This window comes from Onychostoma macrolepis, chromosome 14, assembly GCF_012432095.1.
Source record: "Onychostoma macrolepis isolate SWU-2019 chromosome 14, ASM1243209v1, whole genome shotgun sequence".
Taxonomy (NCBI): domain Eukaryota; kingdom Metazoa; phylum Chordata; class Actinopteri; order Cypriniformes; family Cyprinidae; genus Onychostoma; species Onychostoma macrolepis.
The window spans coordinates 28,323,176-28,347,837 of NC_081168.1; the positions used below are offsets into that span (position 1 = coordinate 28,323,176).

Sequence of the window (24,662 nt, forward strand, 5' to 3'; positions counted from 1 at the left end):
CAAGGTTTGTGGGAAGTTGTTGGTATAACACTACTTGGTTTGTATTCATCAGGCAAAGTCTGAGCATTGAAACATACGCAAGATTGTTCAATAAACTTTTTATCATCATGAAATGATCATTTTGCTAGCTCCTTTTTTATCATCATAACTTTGTCTCCTGCTTCTGCTCTTCAATGGCTTTGCTCAGTCAACTTCTTGGCTGATAGCAGACTGTTAATACAGTTTTGGGTACCAGACAAGAGTTTCTGTTAACGGGTTTTGGGTATTAGTTGCTCTGTTACCAGACAAAACAGATATTTTTTGACAGGATCTGGCGTCCGGGGCTGGAGTTGATATTTCTGGTGTGGAGGCATGATCTAACAAACAACATCTAAATATGCGCAACTTAACTTTGGAGGTTCTTACAAATGAATGATTTTTGTCAAGTGAAGTGAATATCAGTGAACACTGCGTAGAATGCAGCTCTAGTGTTTTAATGCTCTTGATGTGCAGAGATGTCTTAGTTTTAAACTATGTAGATTCTAAGTGTGCAGGTATCTTGCTAAGACATTTCAGATGGTGTGGCATTCAGTAAATGCGATGTGAATCAAATAAGTGAGTTATCACTTACTGTAAGTGCTTAATCAAATAAACAGTTGTCACTCCTGTAAATAACTGACCTCTGTACAAACGGAACATGATGAGTTTTGCTCATAGACTGAATATACCACATTATATTCCAAAAAGAATGAACAGCTGCTGACCAATTTAGGAGTGTTTCTTAAACACAGGTATTTACCTCCCAAAATCTTTTTTACATCTTGCAGCATTAGCTGTTTAAGGTCAGGTGCACATTACAAGGCTGAAGTAGCTTGCCCTTTCACTAACCCTTGTACACCCTTAAACTCTTGAGTCATGGGAAACTTGAGTGCAGACATTTGTGTGAAATCTTCAAGTGAAGGGAGGAGAATAATGTTGTAACACACTTAGGTTAGTTGGTTAGTGTGCACACCAGCATAATAGAAAACAAGAAAGTGTGAAACTTGAAATGTGAGCAATGAAGTAAGCTGCTCAATTTACATTAGTTAAAGTTTTTTTTTTCTTTTATTCAGTAGATTTTGCAACATGTTGTTCAATATCTCCAACTTGTTGGGTAACTCGAGTGCACAACCTATCTGAGTGGAAAGACAATCTGAAATCTGAATTTGAAAATTAAAACAAGGACTAGGAGATTTAAGGACAATTTCTTTCCTAGACGCACAAATATTATTTTTATTTTTTTATTTATTTTTTTCAGTTTATGTCAAAAAACTGAGACCTTTTACAACAAGCCAAATGTTTTTCGAGCTTTACCTATCTGACTACTGTTACCACTTTCACGCATCAGATGCAAACTTGTGAAACTGTGTAATGTGAGTTATATTGTATGATGATCTAGGTATACACTATGTGAATATTTTAATATCTCGCAGTGTACCTTTGTGTGAGCTGTTTATCATTTACTGTTTTTAACTGATAAGCACTGGAGACCATGTTTTAGTTTTTCATTTATTTCTTTGGCTTTAATGTTAATGTTTTATACATTAAGCTGTTGCATGAAGATGTTTCAGAGAATCATTAATCTAAAGTATTAATCAAAACATGTTTACATATTTTATTAGCTTCTTAGTATACAATTAGGAAAAGGTCACAGATGTTTGAACTTTGACTTGAAATGAAGAGGTTATGGTATGGAATACCACTATTTAAATATACCAATAGAGAGCAACAATGATTATACTGAGCTAGACAATGACATCTCTGAATTCAATAATGAAATGCCTTTAACTGAAAATTGAAAATTGAGTGTACATTACTGACACTCTATCCTCCAATTTGATACTGTTAAGTGCTTTGACACAATCTGTATTGTAAAAGCGCTATATAAATAAAGGTGACTTGACTATGCAAATGGTCACAGAACATTAATTTCTTCTAAATGTGTTTGATATCTGAGAGGTCTGAATGAGGCTCAACTCCAGTGCTGGAGGGTCAGTGTCCTGCAGACTTTAGTTTCAACCCTAATTAAACACATCTGTCTGTAATTTGCAAGTAGTAACTCAAATAATTATCTTGTTAGAGTGTGTTTGGTTAGGGTTAGTGATCGACTCAGCAGGATAATGGTCCTCCAATTCCCTTTGTAGGAAATTTCCAGTTTCCCATTGTAGGAAATGCAAAAGTTCATTATTTATATTAACAAATATATTGATGTATAACCTTCAGAACTGTGGCTGTTTTATTGACAATAATATGAAACTCAAACTCAACTGTAAAACCATATATTTTATCATAGGTTGGTGTCAACCAAACTAAACAAATTTGTCTGGTCACTGGCATATTTTACATGTTACATTTGGCATGTGGTCCATTACACGAGTACTTGAACTTAAGCAAATAGTTCATCATTTCTCCCATCATCACCACTGCCAATTCAATGTTACTATTAAGTAAAATGCACCCCGATGAACAGCTGTGATACTCACTGGATTGTATTTACATTGGGATTGATGGCAATTTCTACAGTGATTTTGCAACAGTATTCGTGTTTTTCTAGCCTTTGTTTCATTTATAGTCAAGGAAGAAAAATGATTACTGATAAAGAATAAATCTGTTGTTTGTGGTTTAATTTTATACTGCTAATTGGACAAAATGTCTAGGTAAGAAGAAAATGACATTCTCCATGTCATAAATTCCAAAGCAAAAACAAACAAACAAAAATCTTCGGAAAAAACAAAACAAAACATGAAATACAATACAATACCACATCACTCTATAAACAAAATATTTTTGTTCTTACTTAAAATGCAGTCTTCAAGATCCACATCTGAAATCACTTCAATTAGAGGGACAGATGTGTTTTAGTGCTGAGTTTACCTCTAGTTATAAGTGCAAGAAATCTCCAAACCCTTCAATTGTCATAATGCAAATCTTTCTTCACTTTACCACCGCAATCCCAAACAATACATTTTTACGCCTTTAAAATAACATATAAAATCATATTTGTAGCCCTGTGTAGTATTCACTTACACAATAAAACATCTTTCCTTCGCATCTGAGGTCCCTCTGAATGCTAATTCATACCTATGCAATACATCTCAGATATGATTGTCTAATTCATTAGGTGCTGCTTGAGGAACAATAAACAACGTTAAAAGGCACTAGAAATATCTGATCAAAACTGAGATTAATTCTCAAACCATAAATCATCTCCAGTTTCAGATGATCTGCATTTAACATACGAGGTGAGAGAAATATGGACAAGAGCTTAATGCTACACAAATCAAAGCTACATACACGGTCTTAAATACAAGTTTAGTCCAGATATTAAACCACAGCTACCAAAGTTTTTCACTGAATCATTTGATAGAAAATGTTTTAGTCCCTTCATGGTCTGTAGGTTTTTATGACGTCCTTTATGGGTCTCCGACAGATCGGACAGCACGCGTTGATCTGTCTCTTGAGCCTCAGTCCACAGTCATTACACAAACACATGTGTCCACAGGTATAGATGACGGTGTCCACCTCCTGATCGAAGCACACTGTGCACTCACTGCTCTTGCTGCTCAGGGCTGCGTCAGATGCAGAAAAAGTCGGTGAGACAGGTGGACTGAGAGGAGAGCTGGGAGCCGTCACTGAAAGATAACACATGAAATGGCATTATAAATTCATGGGGACTAATTCATATATGTGACCCTGGACCACAAAACCGGTAATAAGGGTCAATTTTTCGAAATTGAGATTATTACATCATCTGAAAGCTGAATAAATAAGCTTTCCATTGATGTATGCTTTGTTAGGATGGGACAATATTTGGTCGAGATACAACTATTTGAAAATCTGGAATCTGATAGTGCAAAAAATCTAAATATTGAGAAAATCGCCTGTAAAGTTGTCCTTAGCAATGCATATTACTAATCAAAAATGTAATTTTGATATATTTATATTAGGAAATTTACAAAATATCTTCATGGAACATGATCTTTACTTAATGTACTTAATGATTTTTGGTTATTGCTACAAATATACCCCAGCGACTTAAGACTGGTTTTGTGGTCCAGGGTCACATATAGTACAAGAGAGTTCTTCTGAACGTTGAAACAATAAGTGATGCCACCATAACCCTGTAAGAACAATAGTAATAGTGCTTTAGCAAACACCATTACTAACACTTTACAGAATGTGAAGCCTTTGATGTCTGGAGTTTCAAAGTTTGCTTGCAAAACTTGTTATGAAAACCTTAAATGTTAGCATGGGATGTTAGAAGTAAAAAAAAACAAAAAAAACAAAACAAAAAACTAGTACAACTCTATTAAGTTTGCAATGAAATGAAAAGTAGCAACAGATCTTTCCTTTCGTATTGTGCCATACATACAATACCATCGAGTGTAACAGATTACTGACACATTTCACTACAAGATTGAGCTATGGTATTTTGTTTAAAAATGCAAAATGTTAAAAACGCACATAGATGAATACACAATCAGATCAGTAATATGCGTTTTATAGGCTGAATTAAATCAGTCATTTCATGATATTAGCATTAGTGTTTGGTTCTTCCAGCAGTTCAGAAATGAATGTAAGCTGATGAATGAGCTTGTTGAGACTCACCTAGAGAGGATTCAGATGCTGATGAGGATCTGTTGACAGTGAAAGCCAGATCAGAGTCACTGTCATCAGGCGTTGAAACTTGAGACACTGATGGAGAGGTGGGAGGGCTGGCCTGAACAGTTCCTTATGGACAGAAAGAACATCATTTACCACAATGGACCTGTGCCTTTTTTCTTTCTTTGTCTGTATCAACAATCACTGACAATCACCTTCAGCTGACAATGATTTTCAACAAAATATTAAAGAATGTATAGATAAACTACATTATATGTACGCTATGCTGTATTTGAGCACAATTTGGATCCTGAATGCTGATTGGTCAATACAGCATTGCGGTTATGCTAAGAAAGCACAATATAACATCAGCTATGACATGATCATGTTTTTTTTTTCTGCCACTCCCTATACTCACAACATAGCATGGCCTTATGACTTATATAAATGTTGGCCACATATTCCATTTTACATTCCAGGCAGGAATACCACATTCTGTGTTTGACACAGGGATATTAAGACATTAATATGTGCAAATCTTTGCAACTGTCCAATGGTGTAGGTTTTAATTTTCACACATGTAATGCTAGGAGTTCATCTGATATAATCATTTGAATTAAAATAAGAGGAACAGTAAAACTTGTCTCACTATTTTTTCAGTATGCCCTGCTGCTCTGAATCATAATTGGACTCAAGGGGAATTATTTTGGAACACTGGCAAAAAAAAAAAGAAGCATAATTTTGAAATATAGTTGACTGTGGGATCTGTTTGGTTGTATTAGTTATGGGACAAGGAACTCTGGAAGAAAAACAGAATGTGATCTATTTTTCCAGTGATAAAGAAGCATTTATTAAATTGAACTCACTGTCGCTAACACTAAAAATAGGAAAAAATCAACTTAATGTAATACGTATATGACGTTCCTAACGGTAATTTGATATGATCAGATATGTAGCACCAGTCAAAGGTCAAAACGTTCAATTGGTAGTGTAAAGAACATCTATACATATCATGCAATAACAATTTGTTGAATTCACATACGTTTATCATCACTTTTTATTAAATCATACCTAATATTCTGAGCCGGTTCACGGCTCCATGCAGTGTGAAGAAGGCCCACAGAACCTGAGAGGAGTCAACACACAGGAGACGGCCGCGTGCCCCTCCATTGACCCCATGATGCACCTCCCCATTGGCCAGAAAGGTAAAGCTGAGCACATCGCCTGCCGCTGGTACAGGAAAACCCCTGAAGACCACCCAATACTCCTTACGGTCCAGAAGCACCTCTGGGTCAGCTGGCAGCTCTCCAGCATTGAGGGTGCCTGGATCACAGGAGGTCATACCAAAGAGAAGAGCCCCGAAGTAAGGCAAGCCCAGATGGCCCACCTCCACGTACAGCGTCTCGCCCACTCGGACGGGCCTGTCGCTGAACATCAATGTCCTGCTGCTGTCCAGGAAGTGCGTACATGCAACCGTGCGATCATTCGAGAGAACCACGTCAGGGCCTCGCACTGGGTGAAAATGCAGGTCAACGTCAAGGGGCGTGGGGAGCCACGGGCGACCCTTTGTACATTGAAGGAGGTGGATGAAGAGGGTGTAGAGGAAGTGGAGCAGCAGGGGATGAGCTGGTTGTAGTTGCTGAGATGTAGTGTGGCAAATTTTGCTGCTGCGGCCTGGTTGCTCTCTAGCTGGTTGTTGTTGTAGTTGGCCGAGTCGTGGTTGCTCTGGGGAAGATAGGCACTGAGTCGAGCGCTACTCAGACAGCTCGTGCCCACGCTCTCAGCAAATGTGCTCTCTGTGAGAGGAAAGGAAGACCAGTGAGTCATTATAAATAATAACCACTCTAATTTCTTCTGCTCTAATTACTATGCCTTTTTTACTCTTTTCGACCTCTGGATTTGCTCCCTAACAGGAGCTGTAATGAACTCTTAATTTGTTTGTGAAGCTGCCATGTTTCTTTTTGCCTACAGCAAAAGCATTTACCCTTCATATATTGACCTTGGTGTGATGAATGAATAGCTCCCAGTAGGACAAAAGACCACCTTTACTTTTAGAGGGAACATATTATGCGTAAGGTGCTAAGCTAGTGTTCTGATCAGAATTCAGAAGCAGCATAAAGGCTGAATGATCTACAACACAACCTAAGCCTAATGCCAATATGTAATTATACTAATTTCTCACTAGAAATGACAACAAAAGTTAAAAATAGTTTTAAAACATACATTTACACAAACTGAACACCAACTTTTAGACACTATTTTCATTTTTCAGCTTGACTGTCATGGAGCTGAATGCATAGGATTGTGGGATAACAGGCAGCGAAGGACAAAGGATACATCTGAGCTGCCTTCAAAAAATGATCAAATCAAGGTATCACGATCATTGCATTCTGACGTGCCTTACTGCCTTCCTACCTCCGAATACAGCCTGCGAAGGCAGCATTTTTCAACTTTCAGATGCAACCAATGCAATAATTATTTCTGACTATCTATTCTACAGAAGTAGATGTTTAGAACAAAGTAAAAAAAAAAAAAAGATAATTCTTAAAAAGATAAATCTATCACACTTGATCTGAATACATCATATTCAGTCGGATGGTCACATACTGAGTATTCACATGAACATGAAGCTAAGATCAGACAATACTGCATTCACAGAGATTCTGAACTCAACATAGCCCCCTTGTGACTCTTGAAAATGAACAACTTCTGTTCTATAGTCTGTTCTTTGTTATAAGCAGTGCAGTCTCATCTGGCCCACTTTCATGTAATACATAAATAAATGTGTGACCAGATTTGAGTGTTAACAGGAATTCATCCGATTTGTACATCAATGTAACTTGACATTCAATGAAATTGGGCACTTGATTTACCCACATATTTCACATACAGTATTACACAGAAGAATAGTATATGAAAACATATTTGTTATTTTATAGTGAGATTCAAAGAATATTTAAATTTAAAGTTGAAACAAAAAATGAATATTAATTTGAGATTTTTTATTTGTAGTATGCACTTAGTTTGCTTTAATCAAGCTGCAGTCTGGGTCACATTTAAAAGCTCGTGAACAACCACTGCAAAACTGATTTGAACATAAAATCATTGGGAAATTAGGCTACGTTCACATGGCAAGGCAAAAATTGATCAGTGATTCTCAAACTGTAGTGCAAACCATTGGTGGTTTGCAGGTTGACTGAAAAAACAAACAAACTGATTTCATTAGAACTATTATTGACAAAACACCAAATATCAAATCAATCAACTGAACAATCTATTAATAACAATGAATTTTCTGATTGTGTTTACATTAAGTGCATGTCATTATGGTTCATTAACTAAATATAATCTAATTTTTACAATGAAACTATCAAAATTATGGACTGGATGTTTTAGGTTATAGGGCATAAACTAAAGAATTTTAAAACTTTGGGTGAATTTTATTTTATTTTTTTGAGGTAGCATGCAGTTTCCCCCAGATTTAGGGTATATGGTGGGTCATGATTTTTTTCCCCTAATGTTAAGGTGGTCCGTCATTTGAAAAAGATTGAGAACCACTGGTTAAGATGGTTTAAGATGGTTCATAGACAAATCAAAAAATCTTTCTACCTATAAATCTTTCTTTGTAAGCCAACAAAACTGACAACACAGGCAAACCATCTCTATAGGTCTGGGTTCGGTAAGCTTTTCAGGTAGGCAGGGACCCTTTCTTCAGGAACACGCATCAGCCCTGACCAAACATGGTCAATGATCTTGCCAGACAGAACGTAAACAAAGTCCTTCAGCAATGGAGAAATGGAGTGCGAAAGAAAGATAGAAAGATAGAAGCAGGAACAGTTTACTGACTCCCATTCTCAGATGTAGGATGTTTAGTGTTAGTGTTTAATTATAAAATCTGTGATCTCATTAGTAGGCTATTTATGCATAAAGTGTACTCCCAGCACATAGACATTTTTTGTAACTAAGAACAGACACTGATGTCCGGTATACTGAACATGTGGTTTGTATTTAGTCCTCTAATTCTGAGGCTGTTGATCTGATGCTAGTTCTAAAGCCAGGGTTGACACTGAACGCCACTTTACCACAGATGTGCTTGTAATAGTCGTGGCTAGATGGCCACTACTGTTCTGTGTAAAAAAAGAGTTAATTAGTAAATGACATTTGCACGAAGTGCTTTCATAAACTGTGCCTTTAGTACCTTTCACAAAACAACTTATATGCAACGGCATAAATAATAATAAAATATTCATAATGCTTTTTTCCTCACATATTTACTTATTTTACTTTTGTAGTATGAGAATAAAAGAAGTAGCATATAGTACATTTTATTATTAGACATGACCGTCTATAACTATCAGGGAAGAAATCTACATTTAGCTTCATCTGAAGTAAAGCTTTAAGTGTCACAGCCAGAGCGACATGTCCCAGGTGACCCTTCTCTAACCTACTTAGAGCTGCAAAAGTTTATGAAAACCAGTGGCATACCGCAAATCTGTGGGGCCTTCCCCGCAGCATACGAACGCTTGAATAGTGCTGCTGATGGACGCAGTGTTATTTGGGGCAATCTAACCTTCGCTTTTATACTTTTCTTTTTTTAATGCATTTGGAACTTTAATCTCTTTAATAATTTTGCTGATTGTTGGGCCTACGTAGTTCATGTTAATATTAAGGCATGTCAGTGTTTGATTTTATAGACATTTTTTGTACTTTTTGGAACTACATAGAGAACCACTGGTGTGGTATCAAACCCACTGATAGCTAAAATTCTCCCATACCAGCTGATGTTTTCAGCAACATTATTGATGAAAGACTGAATTTTCAGAAGTGAATTAGATTATCTGAACACCTACCCAGTAAAGTAACTTCTTGTGTGATTCCATAGATGTCTATGATTGGCCAGAGCGGGCAGCCAACACTTAGACCGCAGTGGAAGAGGATGGGCTCACCATCATTGATGCTGTAGAAGACCCGGCCATGTCGGTCAGCCCAGAAGGCCACAACATTGTCCTGCATGGCCAGCCTCTCAGGCAGGGCTTTGGCCCAATATCCTGGCCGAGTCACCAAGTCGGGGCAAGCATATTTGGGGATGTCAGCTAAGGCAAGCTCGCTGGGGTCCAAGCTGGTGAAACCAAAGCGTAGAGCTCCGCTCCAGCCTGTGTGGACACCTGAGAGGCGCAACCGCACCTTCTCATACAAACGCACAGGACGCTGGCTGAAGGTGATGCCATTGCAGAAACTGTTCTTCCGGGTGGCCCGGCGCAGTTGTGCATCCAATCGGATATGTTTGCCTTTGGCGTGGGGGTGAAAACGAGGAGACTCAATACCGATTGGAGGGGCAGAGGTGCGACGCTCCCCTCCACTGTTGGAAACAATGCAGTACTGCCGACTGGCCACTGGGCGATGCTGCAGGCTGCTGCTGTCTGTTTGAATGAAAGCATTAGAGCACATTAGAAACATGTAAAAAGCCACAACATACATGTAATGTAATACACACAAATGGCAAATATAATTTATGTATAAATTTATTTGTTATTAGACACCTACAATGACATAAAAATACTATTTTATCATTCAAAAAAATATTAGCATTCTATAAATCTACCACATGCACATATCCCTATTAAATAAATACTTTAAAAGACTATAGGCCTTCTGAAAATGCGAGATTTTTATTTATTTTTTTAACCTGGCAATAAACAGTTGTAGTATTCTGAAACTTCACTTAGAAACTCCATAATTCTAATTCCTTTTTTTAAATAAAATTTTTACACTCAAATTAATGAAATGATAGTTTGAAAAGACAATGTAAAATGAAATAAGAACATTTGTACTAGTGGTATAAAACTTTTGGATCCCATTGTATAACCTTCATTCTATTGTTGTTTAGTCTATGTAGTGAAATGTATAAGTGCACTGGTTTTCACCATAGGCATCTCTAGGGCACTATTCCAGGAAATAATGGCATATAAACAGCAGCACTAAGGAGTATGATGACGACAGTGTTGAAAGTACTCCCATAATTCACTGCACATACTTTTGAATCAAATTAGAACAAAAACTGAATGTGTCTTACATAGCACTTTACAAGTGCAAACTCAAGTACTTAATCCAAGTTAAATCTGTGCCTAATAATGACATTTGATGAATCTTTCAAAGAAATGTGTGGGTTAGCCTATATTTCAGACTAAAATCAGATTATTATAATTAACATAAAGAAAATGAAGATCATTTTAGAAGCATAAAGATTTTTTTACACCGTGACAATTTATTGGCATGACAATCATGCATATCCTTTATCTTTTATGCATATTTGGCTGAGATTCCGGATTTAAAAATCTGGAATCTGGGGTGCAAAAAATTTAAATATTGAGAAAATTGCCTTTGAAGTTGTCCAAATGTAGTTCTTAGCAATGCATATTACTAATCAAAAATTTAGTTTTGATATAGGGGTAGAGTGGGGGAAAACGCCCCCTCTACTGTTTTTCCCAAAATAACCACAAGATAATGTCAAGATAAATTTTTATTGTAACTATGGACTACGTTGACAACAGTGATGTAGAAGTTTTCACCATGAATCTTACACTGGTGATGTACCAAAGAGAAAATGTATTTCACAGTAAATGATCTCATTTTCAGCAGTAAGAAAAAAAGTGTTTTAAAGCTTGTTGTTTTGTAGAACATCACAGATGTATATGATATGAGAACAGTAGGGCCTGTAGATAGGGAGTACGTGTTATTTAATAAAAATATAATAATATTTTCAGAATGACATAATTTTTTTCTCAAACATAGTCTGTGGGGTAAAACGGCCCAATTACTGTAGTTATTCTGTTCTGAACATCAAATCCTTTGTTTTTCTATCAAATGTATTCTAAATAGTTGGTTGACTAAAAATATTTGGATTTTATATTTAAAAATTACCTCAAGTTAGCATCAGGTAGCTAATTAGCTAGCCAGTTAGGATCAGTTAACCTTTTTTTTTTCAAATAGGCTATTATAATTTTGTAATTCATAATTATTGATTATATTCTTTTTTTAATTTTAAGCTAAAACTGCCTGTACTCTGATTTTGCTGTAAAGGTTTAAAGCAAATTGCTTTGTCAGACTGAGGGGCCCCCTGGCACAAATTTAATTTTTGTTAAAAATAATAACATGAAAACTCTGGACATTTTTCATACTTGGTTTATAATTTGTGTCATTGTCACAAAAATAATGATAACTTTTCTGGACACATTTAACTTTTGTTTCACAGAAAATTTTTTGCACAATCCTTAAGGGGGGTGTTTCCCCCCACCCTACCCCTATTTATGGTAGGACATTTTTATGGTTTAAAATTTATGGTATTGTTGGCTATTGCTACAAATATACCCTGACTGGTTTTGTGGTCCATATATATATTTTGATATAATTTGATTCATGGTACTTTGCTTTTAACTCTGCCTGAACTATACTGTTTAAGCACTGATTAGCTCTAATCTACGTACAAACAGTGAAATGTTCCATGCCACATTTACCAAGTTAAGCATTATATCTAAATGCATTTAAAACATAATACTGCCATAAAACAAACCAGTGAAACATTTGTAGCATCTGTTGTTGTATTTTGTGAGGGTGTGTCACAGTTATTGGAATTCTTCATGAAAATTGAGGATGTACGCAGCACACTGTCATTATGATTATGATTTTCATTGTCTTTCAGTAAAATATAAGCACTGCATTCAACAGAGATGTCGCAAAACAAAAAAAAAGACATTACATGCTTCATGTTTCTTGACAGAAATTACAAAATTTTGTGGGTGTGACAGAATACACATAAAAATATAGAAGTATATAAGTACATTCCATTTAGTCTCGCCTTCCACTTTACTTTTCATAGCGATAAGCTGCATTAAACTGCAGTTTGTGGATGGGCTAAAATGGCAAGTTTGAAGTGTTTTTCATCAACAGATCTAAGGCAGAGTCATAAAATACAACAGTCACCTTCTCACAGGCTGTGATTAAAAGAGCTCTCCACTGATTTGTGTATAGGCTTAGGAGAGATGAGAGCCATAAACGCCACTTGTGAAGCAGAGCGTGGTTTTCATGGCTTCCAAATATAGGCCTACACTATCCAATCAGAGCTGTGGCTAATGACAATGCCACTGTCCAGTCCTTTGACTCCTATCTCCTAGCACACACACACATGAGAGTCTATAGCTCTGTCTATGCCATAAGTGTTACAAACAAAGAGTATATCACAGGCCTTCTGCCATGCAGTGGAAATGACAAAAGATTTGAAGACAGAGATAAAGATTATTTTTAAATGAAAAAAGGAGTGAAACACCTTCATAATGATTTGAATTGCATAAATAATACCCCAAATTAATAAATCCCACATTGCCAATCCTTAATCCTCATTCAGTGGAAAAACATGCCTCTACCTACATTTCCTCAAAATGATATTGTTTTTCTTCTTGCACATTTCTGAACACTTTCAAAGTGAAATATCTGTGAGTGGCGCTAAAAGCATATTCAGTTTTATCCGAAACAGATGAATGTGAATCTGACAACATTTTATGATGTCGGTTGCTATATTTATCATGTAAATGAAACGTTCAGCGAATGACACTAAAAGGTAAATGCTTTATCATGTTTGAAAATAATGTACTACCTACACTGAGCCCTATACTAAACCTAACCTGTTAACAAAAGCAAACGTAAGATAAAAACTCAAGTAAACATGCCATTTTAGCTGTCTTTTAGGAGTTTTTGTGCTCAAAGGATTGTTACTAGTGTTTCAAGCTCTGCATCACAAGTGTAATGCTGTATCAGGTGAGCTACAGAGCAAGTTTACCACCTCAGAAAAGCCCTACATATGAAGCAGGTTTTATGATACATATATTAGTAGGGCTGTCGATTTAACACGTTAATGCATTGCATGCAGTTGCTGACAAACATGATACAAGATGACTGTGCAATGTGATATTGTGATGTTGATTTTATACAACAGTTCAATTAATTAATATTGTGTTACATTTTTAATACAACATTGTCCAGTAATGTCTGTTTTTGCTCAATTTTGCCAAAGAAAATGCTTCTCAACAAAACCACAGCTGAACTGTTGTGGATTTCCAAGAAACACACAGCTGTGTTTCCAAAAATGTGGATTGTGTTACTAACTCAATCCACGTTTTTGAACAAATTGAGTAGGCCAATGGTTCAGTGACCTGTTGATAAAGAGCTATTAATAAAGTCACTTGCTCCTGAATAAAAAACAGTTTGAACAGACTAGTTGAATAAATGACTGAATGACTTACTTATTAAGAGAACGAGTTGTCGCCACCTACTGGTCTTCATTATTAAGACTATTTTTCTTTCTTTTTTTTAAATTACATACAGCAATATTCAATTTCAATATTCAATATATAAAAAAAATTAATATAAAAAAAAAAAAACAAACAAACAAAAAAAAACATTAATGCACATTTAAATCCAGTAATCTACGAGTAAGCTACGCAATTTTTAATTTTGTCATTTCATCTGAATATCAACATTTGTGATATTTAGTCAGTCGAAACCATTTTGAGGTTAAGTGAATTAATTTTGTGTTTCTGGAAAATAGTGATCTATGATCTTAATGTTAAATGTCAAAGTTTTCTTTGTGTCTATTTGTTAATGAGGGAAATTTGGACACAATGTTTTTAGATTTGTGATGTAAAAATAAATTGACACAGAAGGCACCATGTTGTTATTAGTGTTATTATTTTTAAATTTAATACTAATTGTAATTTGTGGGTTTATTTAACATTTCCATGAATTATTTCAGACATCTTCGCTTTCATTAAAACCTATAGTTCAACTTAGTGAAATCAAATTTGCATTCATAGTGTTGATATTATGACATATATTCAATGAAAATATGGACAATTAAATCTGTAAATATTCTTATGCTTGTATGTAAGTCATTGAATAATTTTACCTTTCAGATGAATCTTTCTGCTTTGTCATTGGTTATTTAATTATTCAACAAAATTGACTAAATAAAATTTTAAATAAAATAGTTTTTTTTATTTTAGTATTTACATGAATGCCCCTTTAAAAATATATAAATGTTACTTTATATTATTTTACATTTTGTGTTTAAGCAAGCATATTTGCAAAAGTTTCTATTTATTTCCTATAAATACACTTTGGCTGATTCATCATTATCATTGTGCACATGTTAATCTTTAATCTAAATATGTTACAATTTGAAAGTTAATCCACATTTTTCTTAAGAGGGGCATCTTCCCCCAATCTTATTTAAATGCCACTTCAGATGCAGCTTCAAAAACAATGTCATGGCCACATTGTAGCCTTAAATGTTTATGTGTAAATTCTAGGTTGTGTTTATGTGTAAGTTCTAGGTTGAAACAAAATACTTATTTTTGAAACTACTTTTTGTAACGTCTATTCTTTTCTCATTTAACACAATTATAACTTTAAATGATCTTTTGGGGAGTAATTTCTCAGCCCAAATTGATGTGTGATTAGTTTGCAATGAATTTGATTAATCAACATCATATATTATATTAAAATTTGATTAAAAATTGTAATGGTTTGACAACACTAATTAGTACATATCAGGGGCGTGCATTACCCAAGCTATGTGGCTAAACTGTCTTGCTAAATATTAACATATGAATTCTCTTGTCATCGGTCCTTAAATTCTTTTTTTCCAAACAACTGTAATTTTCTGCAAATCTGTACCAGTTATTTAGGGTTGGAGTGAGTGGATATACAGCAGCTTTGGCGCCTACACTCTATTTGCTGTGAATCGTCATTATTGTTCTGTGTTGTCATTGGTTTGCTAGCATGTGCTTTCATGCTCAAGAAAAACTGTCTGAGAACTGCTCGCCTCGTGTCTTTCATGTTTTCTCAGGCAAAGCAAACTTTTTGAAAATCCACTGAAAACATATATTCTTGCATTTTTTTGGCACAGACAAAGTCACTACTACCACCTAATGGCTAGTGTCATTTTAGCTGGAAACTGCTGTAAATTGTATGTACAGGTTAAAAAATGTAGGTGGAGACACGTTTTTCCATTGAGCCTGGATTTCATGTTGCAGTTTGTCAATGCAGCCAAAGAGATACATCAGGTCAATGAATCAGCCATATATATGGCAGATTCACTGACCTTAACTATCTCTAGATGGATAGATAGAGGGGAACAGGATCCGAAAAAAATCTGGACAAACTAGGATGCACAGTTATATGTCATAGCGCTTGCCACAAGACTATTGGCTCCAACCTAAACATTTATTTTAAAAACCATTTCGCTTGACTTTTAGTTTGTGTTGCGAAACAAATTAGCATCATGCATAATTCATATAAGAATACTGTGATAAATGTTAAGAATGAAGTTTCAAAAAAATGTAAAAACTGAATGTATCCATTAGCCATGTTTTGCTACAAATTAGTATGACAGAACTGCATATGGGCTAATTTTTGTGTGTGTACATATTTTCAAGCCAAATTGTACAACTTTACATTAGGTCGATTACAACTGCACCATCACATAAATCTTATGTGAGATAAATATACAAATAATTTATTGACTGAAAAGCCAAAAAATTACTCTGATTTTAAGTTTTAAATATTTTATATGCTAACTCTGTACAGTCAGATCAGGCCTCAGATTTTACAGATGAGTGATCCATGTTGGGTAAAATGTCAGAAGGTTAAATCTTGAATTTCCTGTCTTTCGTTTTCTAAGATATGTACACAAATACCAGTATGATTCAGCCAGTCAGGCAACAGCATCTAATATTGCCAAAATGAAAAAAGTGATGAAAACACCAAGATGAATCCATTCATGTGTTTCCAAACTGTTCTAAAAATGTACTGTGACCTGATCCGGCATTGTGTTAAACTGGAAATCAGCTTTGTACGGCATACCAAGCCATACATTCAATCATATTTAAGACATAAGTTCACGTTTGACTATAAGTAAATCATTCATCAATAGATGTACCCATTTTGCAGTCAACATACAGTTCATTGTGGTGTGGGGGTGCAAAAGTTCTTCAGCGTTCCAGTATCAGAGTTAAAGCAACTGCTCAAGGCAGAACTACAAGAGGGTGGGGACTGAGCACACAATGAGAAATAATGGATACCAGATAGAGCTTTATTTGTGAATATGGAAACAAAGAATATTCTTTCGGGGTCAATGAGCAGCAGAACCCCAGCAGTGCCACTGAAACAGATCGTGAGTCATTTCTAACCTTTTGATATACATGCACACTGTGAGCTTTTATGTGCTGGCCATGTGCCATGTGATTAACTTTACTGATAGTGTAGAATCGGCCAATTACATATCTCATTAAACCTGTATACGGTCAGGTCAGTGTCAAAATTTCCTACAGCAGGGTCCAAAATTCTGAGACCGTTCATGAAAATTATTTTATATTCATTTATTGATACAACATTTTAATTACAAATTTGCACAACAAGATGAGTGAAAAATTCACACGAATGTTTGAATGTCTTAACATTTGGTTTGACAATGACCATCTTGTGCTTTTATGGAGCAAGAACATCTTACAGTCTTACAAAGCACTTCACATGATCAGTGTCACTAATTCTCTTATTTGATTATTGAACTATAATCTGAAATATTTCTTTATTCAATTTACCTCAAAAAATGACCTTTGTTTTTAAAATGGTCAAAACTCTCACTTTAGATAAAAAAAAATATCTTCCAAATTGCCAATATGCCCTCAGACTTTTGACTGAGCATATACTTTAATCACAGATAAAGCTCACTTTATATGCCATTAAATGCAATTATTCGAACTTACGCTGATCTAGTAGGTAAAATCTAGGCTTTTATTGGAAACTGTGTCCGTAAGGTACGCCTGAGGCACACTCTGTGTACATTCAATGTAAGTGATGGAGGAGAGTGTAGAACATATTAGAATTCAGCAGAAAGAAACAGAGCTTTTCTCATGGATGAGGGAATTCTCATCTTCTGCACAACTGTACAGTTTATCGTCAACATCAACTCTTGTGGTCTCTTTAACACAGAATAATAAATTATCCATCTGTTACAAGAGAACATAATCATCTTTTTTTAACGTTTAAATACAGACAAATAAAAATATCTATAACAAGAAGGTGAACAACATTCATGACCACCTTTCCAAATATTCACAATTTTGTATGAAACGCCATGCAGCATCCACAAAAAAAGAAAAAAGAAAAAAGAAAAAAAAGAAAGAAAACAAATAAACTTAAAACATAAAGGGTGATGTTATGCTTAATGAATTAGACAGATTTAAGCAATGACACATTTGCAGGGTCTTTGAATTACTTGAACATCACCCGTCATCTTCTCACTCCTACGCAGCGCGCACTGTCATCCCAATATAGTTCAGAAGCTAGTATACATGCGTTATATTTGCACAAGAAATCAAGACATTACACATCTCTATCCGCATTAAAGCATACAAAAATGCTTCTGATTTCTGTCACAAGACATATCAACCAACGGCCAACCAAGCCATCTCCTACCTATTAGTGGTTTGGGTGTTGTATTCCCCATTATTTCCAATAATTGCTCTCCCTTGGTGACAAGTGGATCGCGAATGCTTCTGCTCCTGGTCTGTCCATTTATTATCAGATATACAGAATATTTTCGTAATCGTAGCTCTGTGAAATCTCTACGCGTCTTGAGACTCGCAGCGTCTTCATACTATCATGCACACAGAAGCGGCTTTTCAAGCCATTGGTGTCTATTGGCGCATTGGCCAGCCAAACCCTCCCCACGCCTCATCATCCTACAACCCATCTACACTGGACGCGACGCGACCAACTACAACGCTGTCGTTATAATAAACAAAACTGGATGCACTGTAAGCGCGCACGTCGATTCGTAAAGCCTTGCGTTTAAAAAAATCTCGCGACAAAATGTAACAGTTATCGAGGGGAGCTCAAGAAGCGTTTTAAAAGCTAAACTATTTTTTAACTTGACACGCGTCTTAAAACGCAACGCTGGTGGTGCAAAATCCAGATTAAAAAACAGCTAGACGCAACTCAACGGCGCATGTGTACATATCACAGATGCGTCCTGTGTGAACGACGCGACGTTTCAAACGCGACGTCGATTCTTCCAGCTTGTAGAGAACATTCACACGTGACGCGTTTTTGTGTTCAAGAACAGCTGGTCACGCGAGACTTTTTCAAATGGAATTATTTTTTACTTCATAAACTGTTTTAAAATGCAAGGCTCATGGCGCGAGACGCCACACCATGATAACACGCGTTCCTCTTACGGAGCCTAGACTCAACACAATAAAACAACAAAATAAAGTTACATATCTTGGTACTGATATGTTTATTATATTGCAGGAAATTTACATTATACCCCAAGGAAAGTCAACGAACATGTGGTACTACCTTTGATTGGACATGTCCAAAAATCATAGTGACCTGCTGCCATGGTACTTTTTATAAGTGTGGTATATAACTCAACTAATTTGAATTAAATAAACATCTGTATTTGTGGGTCAAGGTAATTTCATTATTATTATATTAGCTATATAAGCCTTAAGAAGGTTAAAAATGAAATATTACTAGATATCAGTTATTTTTGAAATAGCCTACAGCTTATTTTATATGAATTACCTCGCTCTAAATGAAATTTGTTTGTTTTTTTATCATTCCCTTTTTCAAATGGATATTCAAATGTAATATAAACTTTGCATTTTTCAACATACAATAGCAAACAGGCCAGCAGATATTAAAGCACTTAAAAACATAAAAAAATATGAAAAACAGATTAGTACCTAAATGATTCATGACTGCAGCATAGCTGTGGGTATTTTTGAAAATGACACAAACCCCTTACGAGGAAATCCCCTCTCTACCCCAACCCCCATCCTATCTCCTCACAACCTTGACCGCTGGGATCCATGCAAGCTGCTTCCTGTCTTGTGAGCTGTAGCTGTCTCTGAGGAGCCTTGTCCAAACAGACCTAGCCCATGATTGCCGGCCGCAGGCCAACGGCTATTAAATCTGCCCCAGATCTTCTCAAGAGAGGTTATGTTCATATTATGCACAGTGTGTCACCTAGTGTGACCATTAAGACAAGGCCCATGGTCATTCCATATCCATGCATTTAAAATAATTTCAAGATACCCAGAAAGTGTTACCTATGGTTGATAGGGTAAGAATTTTATGACGTAGTCCATTTAGGACAAAAATAGTGCATTTGTGTACGTCAAAGACCTTCAGTGGGATATTGATGCATTAAATGCTAGCTATTTTCAAGAAAAATAATGGTTTTAGACATACCCATATAACAAAGCAATCTTGCAATATACTTTCATATTAAAGCCATTATATTGTAATATAACTGTAGCAGATTCTTGGTAAAGTGCATTTTAATATATTTATATCAATTTATTCCTCTGTATCAGATGCACAGTTATGCACAGTATATAAGGCAGGGCCAATGCACAATGAAATTCTTCTGAGGCGTTTGTAATGGTTCTAGAAGGAAAGGCGGCAATAACTGTGGTTAACACAGGAAGAATGTTTGAGGCGGAGACTATTTGCACTGTAAACAAACATCACATGAATAAAATCATAAAAGCTCTTTGTTTGGGATAGAATGATATCTTGCAATGGGATGCATGCCATCAGCTCCTGTTGCAAATATAAAACAAATACTATATTATGTGAAATTACATAATATATAAATATATAAAATTACAAATTAGTAGGAAGATTAAGATTAAAAATAATAAATTAAGATTATTGTCAGGATATTCAACATTTCTTTCATTGCGTTGCCTACCCGATTTTTTAATTCTTATTATTCACAATGTTGATTGTCTTGTCATTACCATAACTGTATACTGTATTACCATACACACCCCCCCCCCCAAAAAACTGTTACATCTGTTTTGGGTTCTGTTTAGGTCTTTTAATTTTGAAGTTCCCCTCATGTGATCTTGTGGTTCCTTTGATTTACCCATTTATTTGGTTTTCTTTGTCTTGTTATCTTGTTTAGTAGTTTTGTTTTGTCATTGGTTGTTTTTGTCATGTGATTACCCTAATCTGGTGTTTAAAGGTACATTCATGCCATATTGTAATTACTGATATTATGAGATACAAACGTTCATGTCATTGTAGAACTTGTAATTACAACTTGTGAATTGGGAATTTTCTGAGAGCTACAACTTGTACCACCCGACTACCTCAAATTAGTTAGGTGCTATGTTTAGGCATTGATAGTGCGATATATAGATGTATTTCCACAATTCAAGTGGCACATAAACCAATTGTCTTTACATATTTACTTAAAGCACGAAATAAACATGAATGAACATCAGAACATATTTTATTTCAACCATGGAAGGATGTGAATACAACATTTTTTAAAGTTTAATTCCACCGAAGTTAATCTACTCTCCTGTCTGATTTGTTTGTTGGGCAAAATGGCGTTATGGCGTCAGATCGCCTGTCGATCAAACTCTTTGAGAACGGTCAATTGAACCTGTTTCTTTGTACTTAAAAACACCACATGCTGGTTACGCTTGCAGGTCAGAAATGCAGCAAAAGATCAAAATGCATAAAATTTGTGCTTTTACAAACTTATTGCAAATGTTTTATTGAAAGTATAATCTATTTTGACAAAGGCAACATAATTGTCAGCGCTGGGGAAGCGGCACTGGCACAAACACACACACACACAAACACACACACTGTATGTGGTCTTTTATTAATCAGCTTGTTTTGTTTTTTCTATGGATGGCTGAGCTAAACAGGCCAATTAGAGAATATTAACTACTATTGTCCCTTTTAATTATACAAATGCCTCAATAAAATTTCTACAAATTTATAAAAACAAACATAGACATCAGGTAAAAAAAAAACATATCAGGTAAAAACCATAGACACAATTTGACCAATGGGGGGTGAACCTGTTTGATTCATGGGTTCGGCGGTGAGCTATTGAAGTTATGACATAATGGTCCATAAATACAGTTATGACATAATGAAGCCTCATTTACTGAAATCACATGACTTTGGCAGTTTTATATACACTCCAAAACATTGGTTCAAAAATTATTTGTAGTAGTACTTTGAAACATTCATCACTAGTTTGGTTTTGTATTTTCTCTCTTTGGAATAAACTGCACTTGGGTTTGATACACCATCGTCCTGTATAAGGCTGGGGAAGGCCTTACAATGGGTCAGAATTCTGCCCCTGCACAGTTAAACTAAATCCATTACGGCTGTCACAAACAAAATGAAAATGAAATAAAAATTGTTGATTGCATCATTAAATTTAGATCTGCTCATGTTGCATCATATTTCTTTTTATGCATTTTTACAGCGTTGCACATTATAACGAACTGCACACGACTCCGTTGACTTTATGAATGTAGCATTCAGTCAGAAGTGTTCAGAAGAGTCATCGCTGAAATGCCAGTTTTGATCAGTGCGAGCACTTGCTGTCTGAATTCCGCACACCCGCAAATTTTCACATCATTAATAAAGTGCAGATGTAGGTATGATGTGAGCGAGAGATTCATACATCAAAACAGTGTACAGACACCTTCACTAATTATAACAGGAGTGTTTATTTTTTTAAAGTGCTTAAAGGGGTGGTTGACTGTTTTTTTTTCTAGGCTTGATTGTGTTTATGGGGTGCAGTCAAACATGTGTTCATGCTTCTTTTTTAAAAAACACATTATTTTTCACATAATTTACCTTTATTCTACACCGCTCTGTCCCTTCTCTGATAAACGCCCCGATTATTTCCTGGTTTTATAAAGCCCCTCCCTCAGAAATACACGATGAGCTTAGATTGGTTAGCTGGTCCAGTGTGTTGTGATTGGCTAAACCGCCTCTAGTGCGCGTCTAAACATCCCGCCCCTCAGCTCAGCGGCATGTGCTCAGGTTGTATTGTAAACAATGATGTCGTTAATATTGCTTATCAATTTGAGCTCGATTGAGACGCAGAGAATATTATGGCGCTTTTCCATGGCGTGGTACGACTCGGCACGGCTCAGTTCGGGTCGGTTTGCGTTTCCACTGCAGTTAAGTACCGCTTTAGAGTGGGCGGGATTATTCACGTGTCGTTATAGTCGCGCCGCGTCTACTGCCGTGACTCCTGAAAAACTTTTACATTTTTCGTCTCGTGCCGCAAGTTCAATGACTCAGGCAGTTTGACGCAGAGTTTACACGTCACGTTTTGGTAACGGTGCGGTTCGCTTGGAACCTCGGCCGAGGTGGTACTAAAAAAAGTACCAGGTACCAGGTACTGTACCCAGTAGAAACCCCCCAAAAGTGAGCCGTATTGAACCGTACCGTGCCGTACCATGCAGTGGAAAAGCACGATTAGTGAAGAGGATCGCGCAGAACCTGTGCAAGCAGGGCTCTTAATGGTATGTTTTTTTTTTGTTTGTTGTTGGTTCATACTTTTAGATACGCTGTTATTTGTAAGTGCTACTGCTTCTGTTAGCTTTTAATATACGGTTTTATCCTGATTAATTAAAAGGTTTTATCCTTTTAATACAGCACAGCTACCGCATGCGCATCCATGCGCTTCTCATTGCTATGTGAAAATAAGTGTATAATTGGATGAACTAAATGAGAGAGAGAGAGATGCAGAGCAGGGGGATGCGAGGAACCGTATTAAGAACCGCTGCTTTAGAATATATGATTTTGAAACTTGTGAATTCATTAGAATCGTTAGAAGACAGAATTGCAATTCATTTATGAATAGATTTTTACGTGCACCCCTAGTTTTCTCTTCCTCTTCTCTAAAGCAGAGTAGCATGGCCCTGCCCCCTTTGTTGCATGTTCCTGGAGGTGGGGTTTATCTGGGTTTGTGACGTAATGGACCCGGGAAGTAACTCGTTGTAGTCCCTACGAGCCGTTTTTGTAGATTAAACTGCCAGAATTTTAAAAAGACGATATCTCCGTTTGCATTGAACTTTTAGTGCCGCAACTTTGCAGATATTGTTTATGCTCAAACAGCAACATTACACACTAATGTTAAAAAAGTGAAATCGCAATCAACCACCCCTTTAAACTCTCACTAGACTGTTCAGTCATACTGTTCTTTGATAATGTAAATGATTTTTGCTCACTTTCTCTGTATAATTTAATTGCTGTTTGAATAACCATGAAAGTGAAAGCAAGTTTCTGCTCCGCCATGGCCTCCTGACCCTGCCTGAGTGGTCTTCTTCTCGGGTGAGGTGGTAATCTCCATCATTGGCTTCACCTGGTGGTCTCCATTTCTGCTGGCTCAACCATGGCCACCAGATCCTCCATGGTCTCATCCACTGCTTCATGGTCCAAGCCCATCTCTGCCCCACAGTCCATGGTCTTGTCCACTGCTCCAAGGTCCAGATCCACCACCATGCCATGCTTCCACTTCACAGGCCTTTTATCTTGTTTAGTAATTCTGTTTTGTCAATAGGTGTGTTCGACTTCATGCGGCACTGAGCAGACTGATCTGCAGCTGACTTGAAGCAGTGCATGCCGGTTAGAAATTTTGTCCAACTTGAGACAGCGCCGACACCATGTCACTGTGATGTATGGCATCAAAGTACCGCGAGAGCATTTTGAGAGCAGCCAGCTGACTCAATTTCTCCAGTGCGACTTACTAGGGTAATTACATTACAAAAACATTCAATGACAAAACATCTTGTATTTAAAATATGTTGTTCATTGCTCAGTGTCTCAGGTCATTGTTTTGTCAAGTTCATGTTATGGTCATGTTTTTGATCTTAATTCATAGATTGGTTTTGGATTTTCACTCTTTGGAATAAACTGCACTTGGGTTGATACACCATTTTCTTCATTTGCTTCATGTTTCAGCACTGTTACAATTACAATGATTTAAAAAAATCTCAGCATACATTTTAAGCAGAAGAAAAAACATCTTGGTGTATAAATACAGTTTAAGTATAATACCAAATTTTTCCCACATTTTGGTGACGAGATTGAAGTTTTGGTAATGGTAATGAGAATGTGGTAAAATGTGTTAAATGTTATGTAAATAA

At 36.2% G+C, this 24,662-nt stretch overlaps 1 protein-coding gene across 1 annotated transcript in view; it reads right to left on the reverse strand.

The window, feature by feature from the left end:
- Positions 1–1,400: 1,400 nt before the first annotated feature.
- Positions 1,401–24,662, reverse strand: part of neurl1b (neuralized E3 ubiquitin protein ligase 1B) — a 50,472-nt gene continuing 27,210 nt past the window's right edge. Inside the window, 5 exon segments of the mRNA XM_058798267.1 lie at positions 1,401–3,650; positions 4,627–4,749; positions 5,692–6,171; positions 6,174–6,416; positions 9,471–10,040. Of these exon segments, the coding sequence (XP_058654250.1) occupies positions 3,403–3,650; positions 4,627–4,749; positions 5,692–6,171; positions 6,174–6,416; positions 9,471–10,040 (1,664 nt within the window). The 3' untranslated portion in view covers positions 1,401–3,402.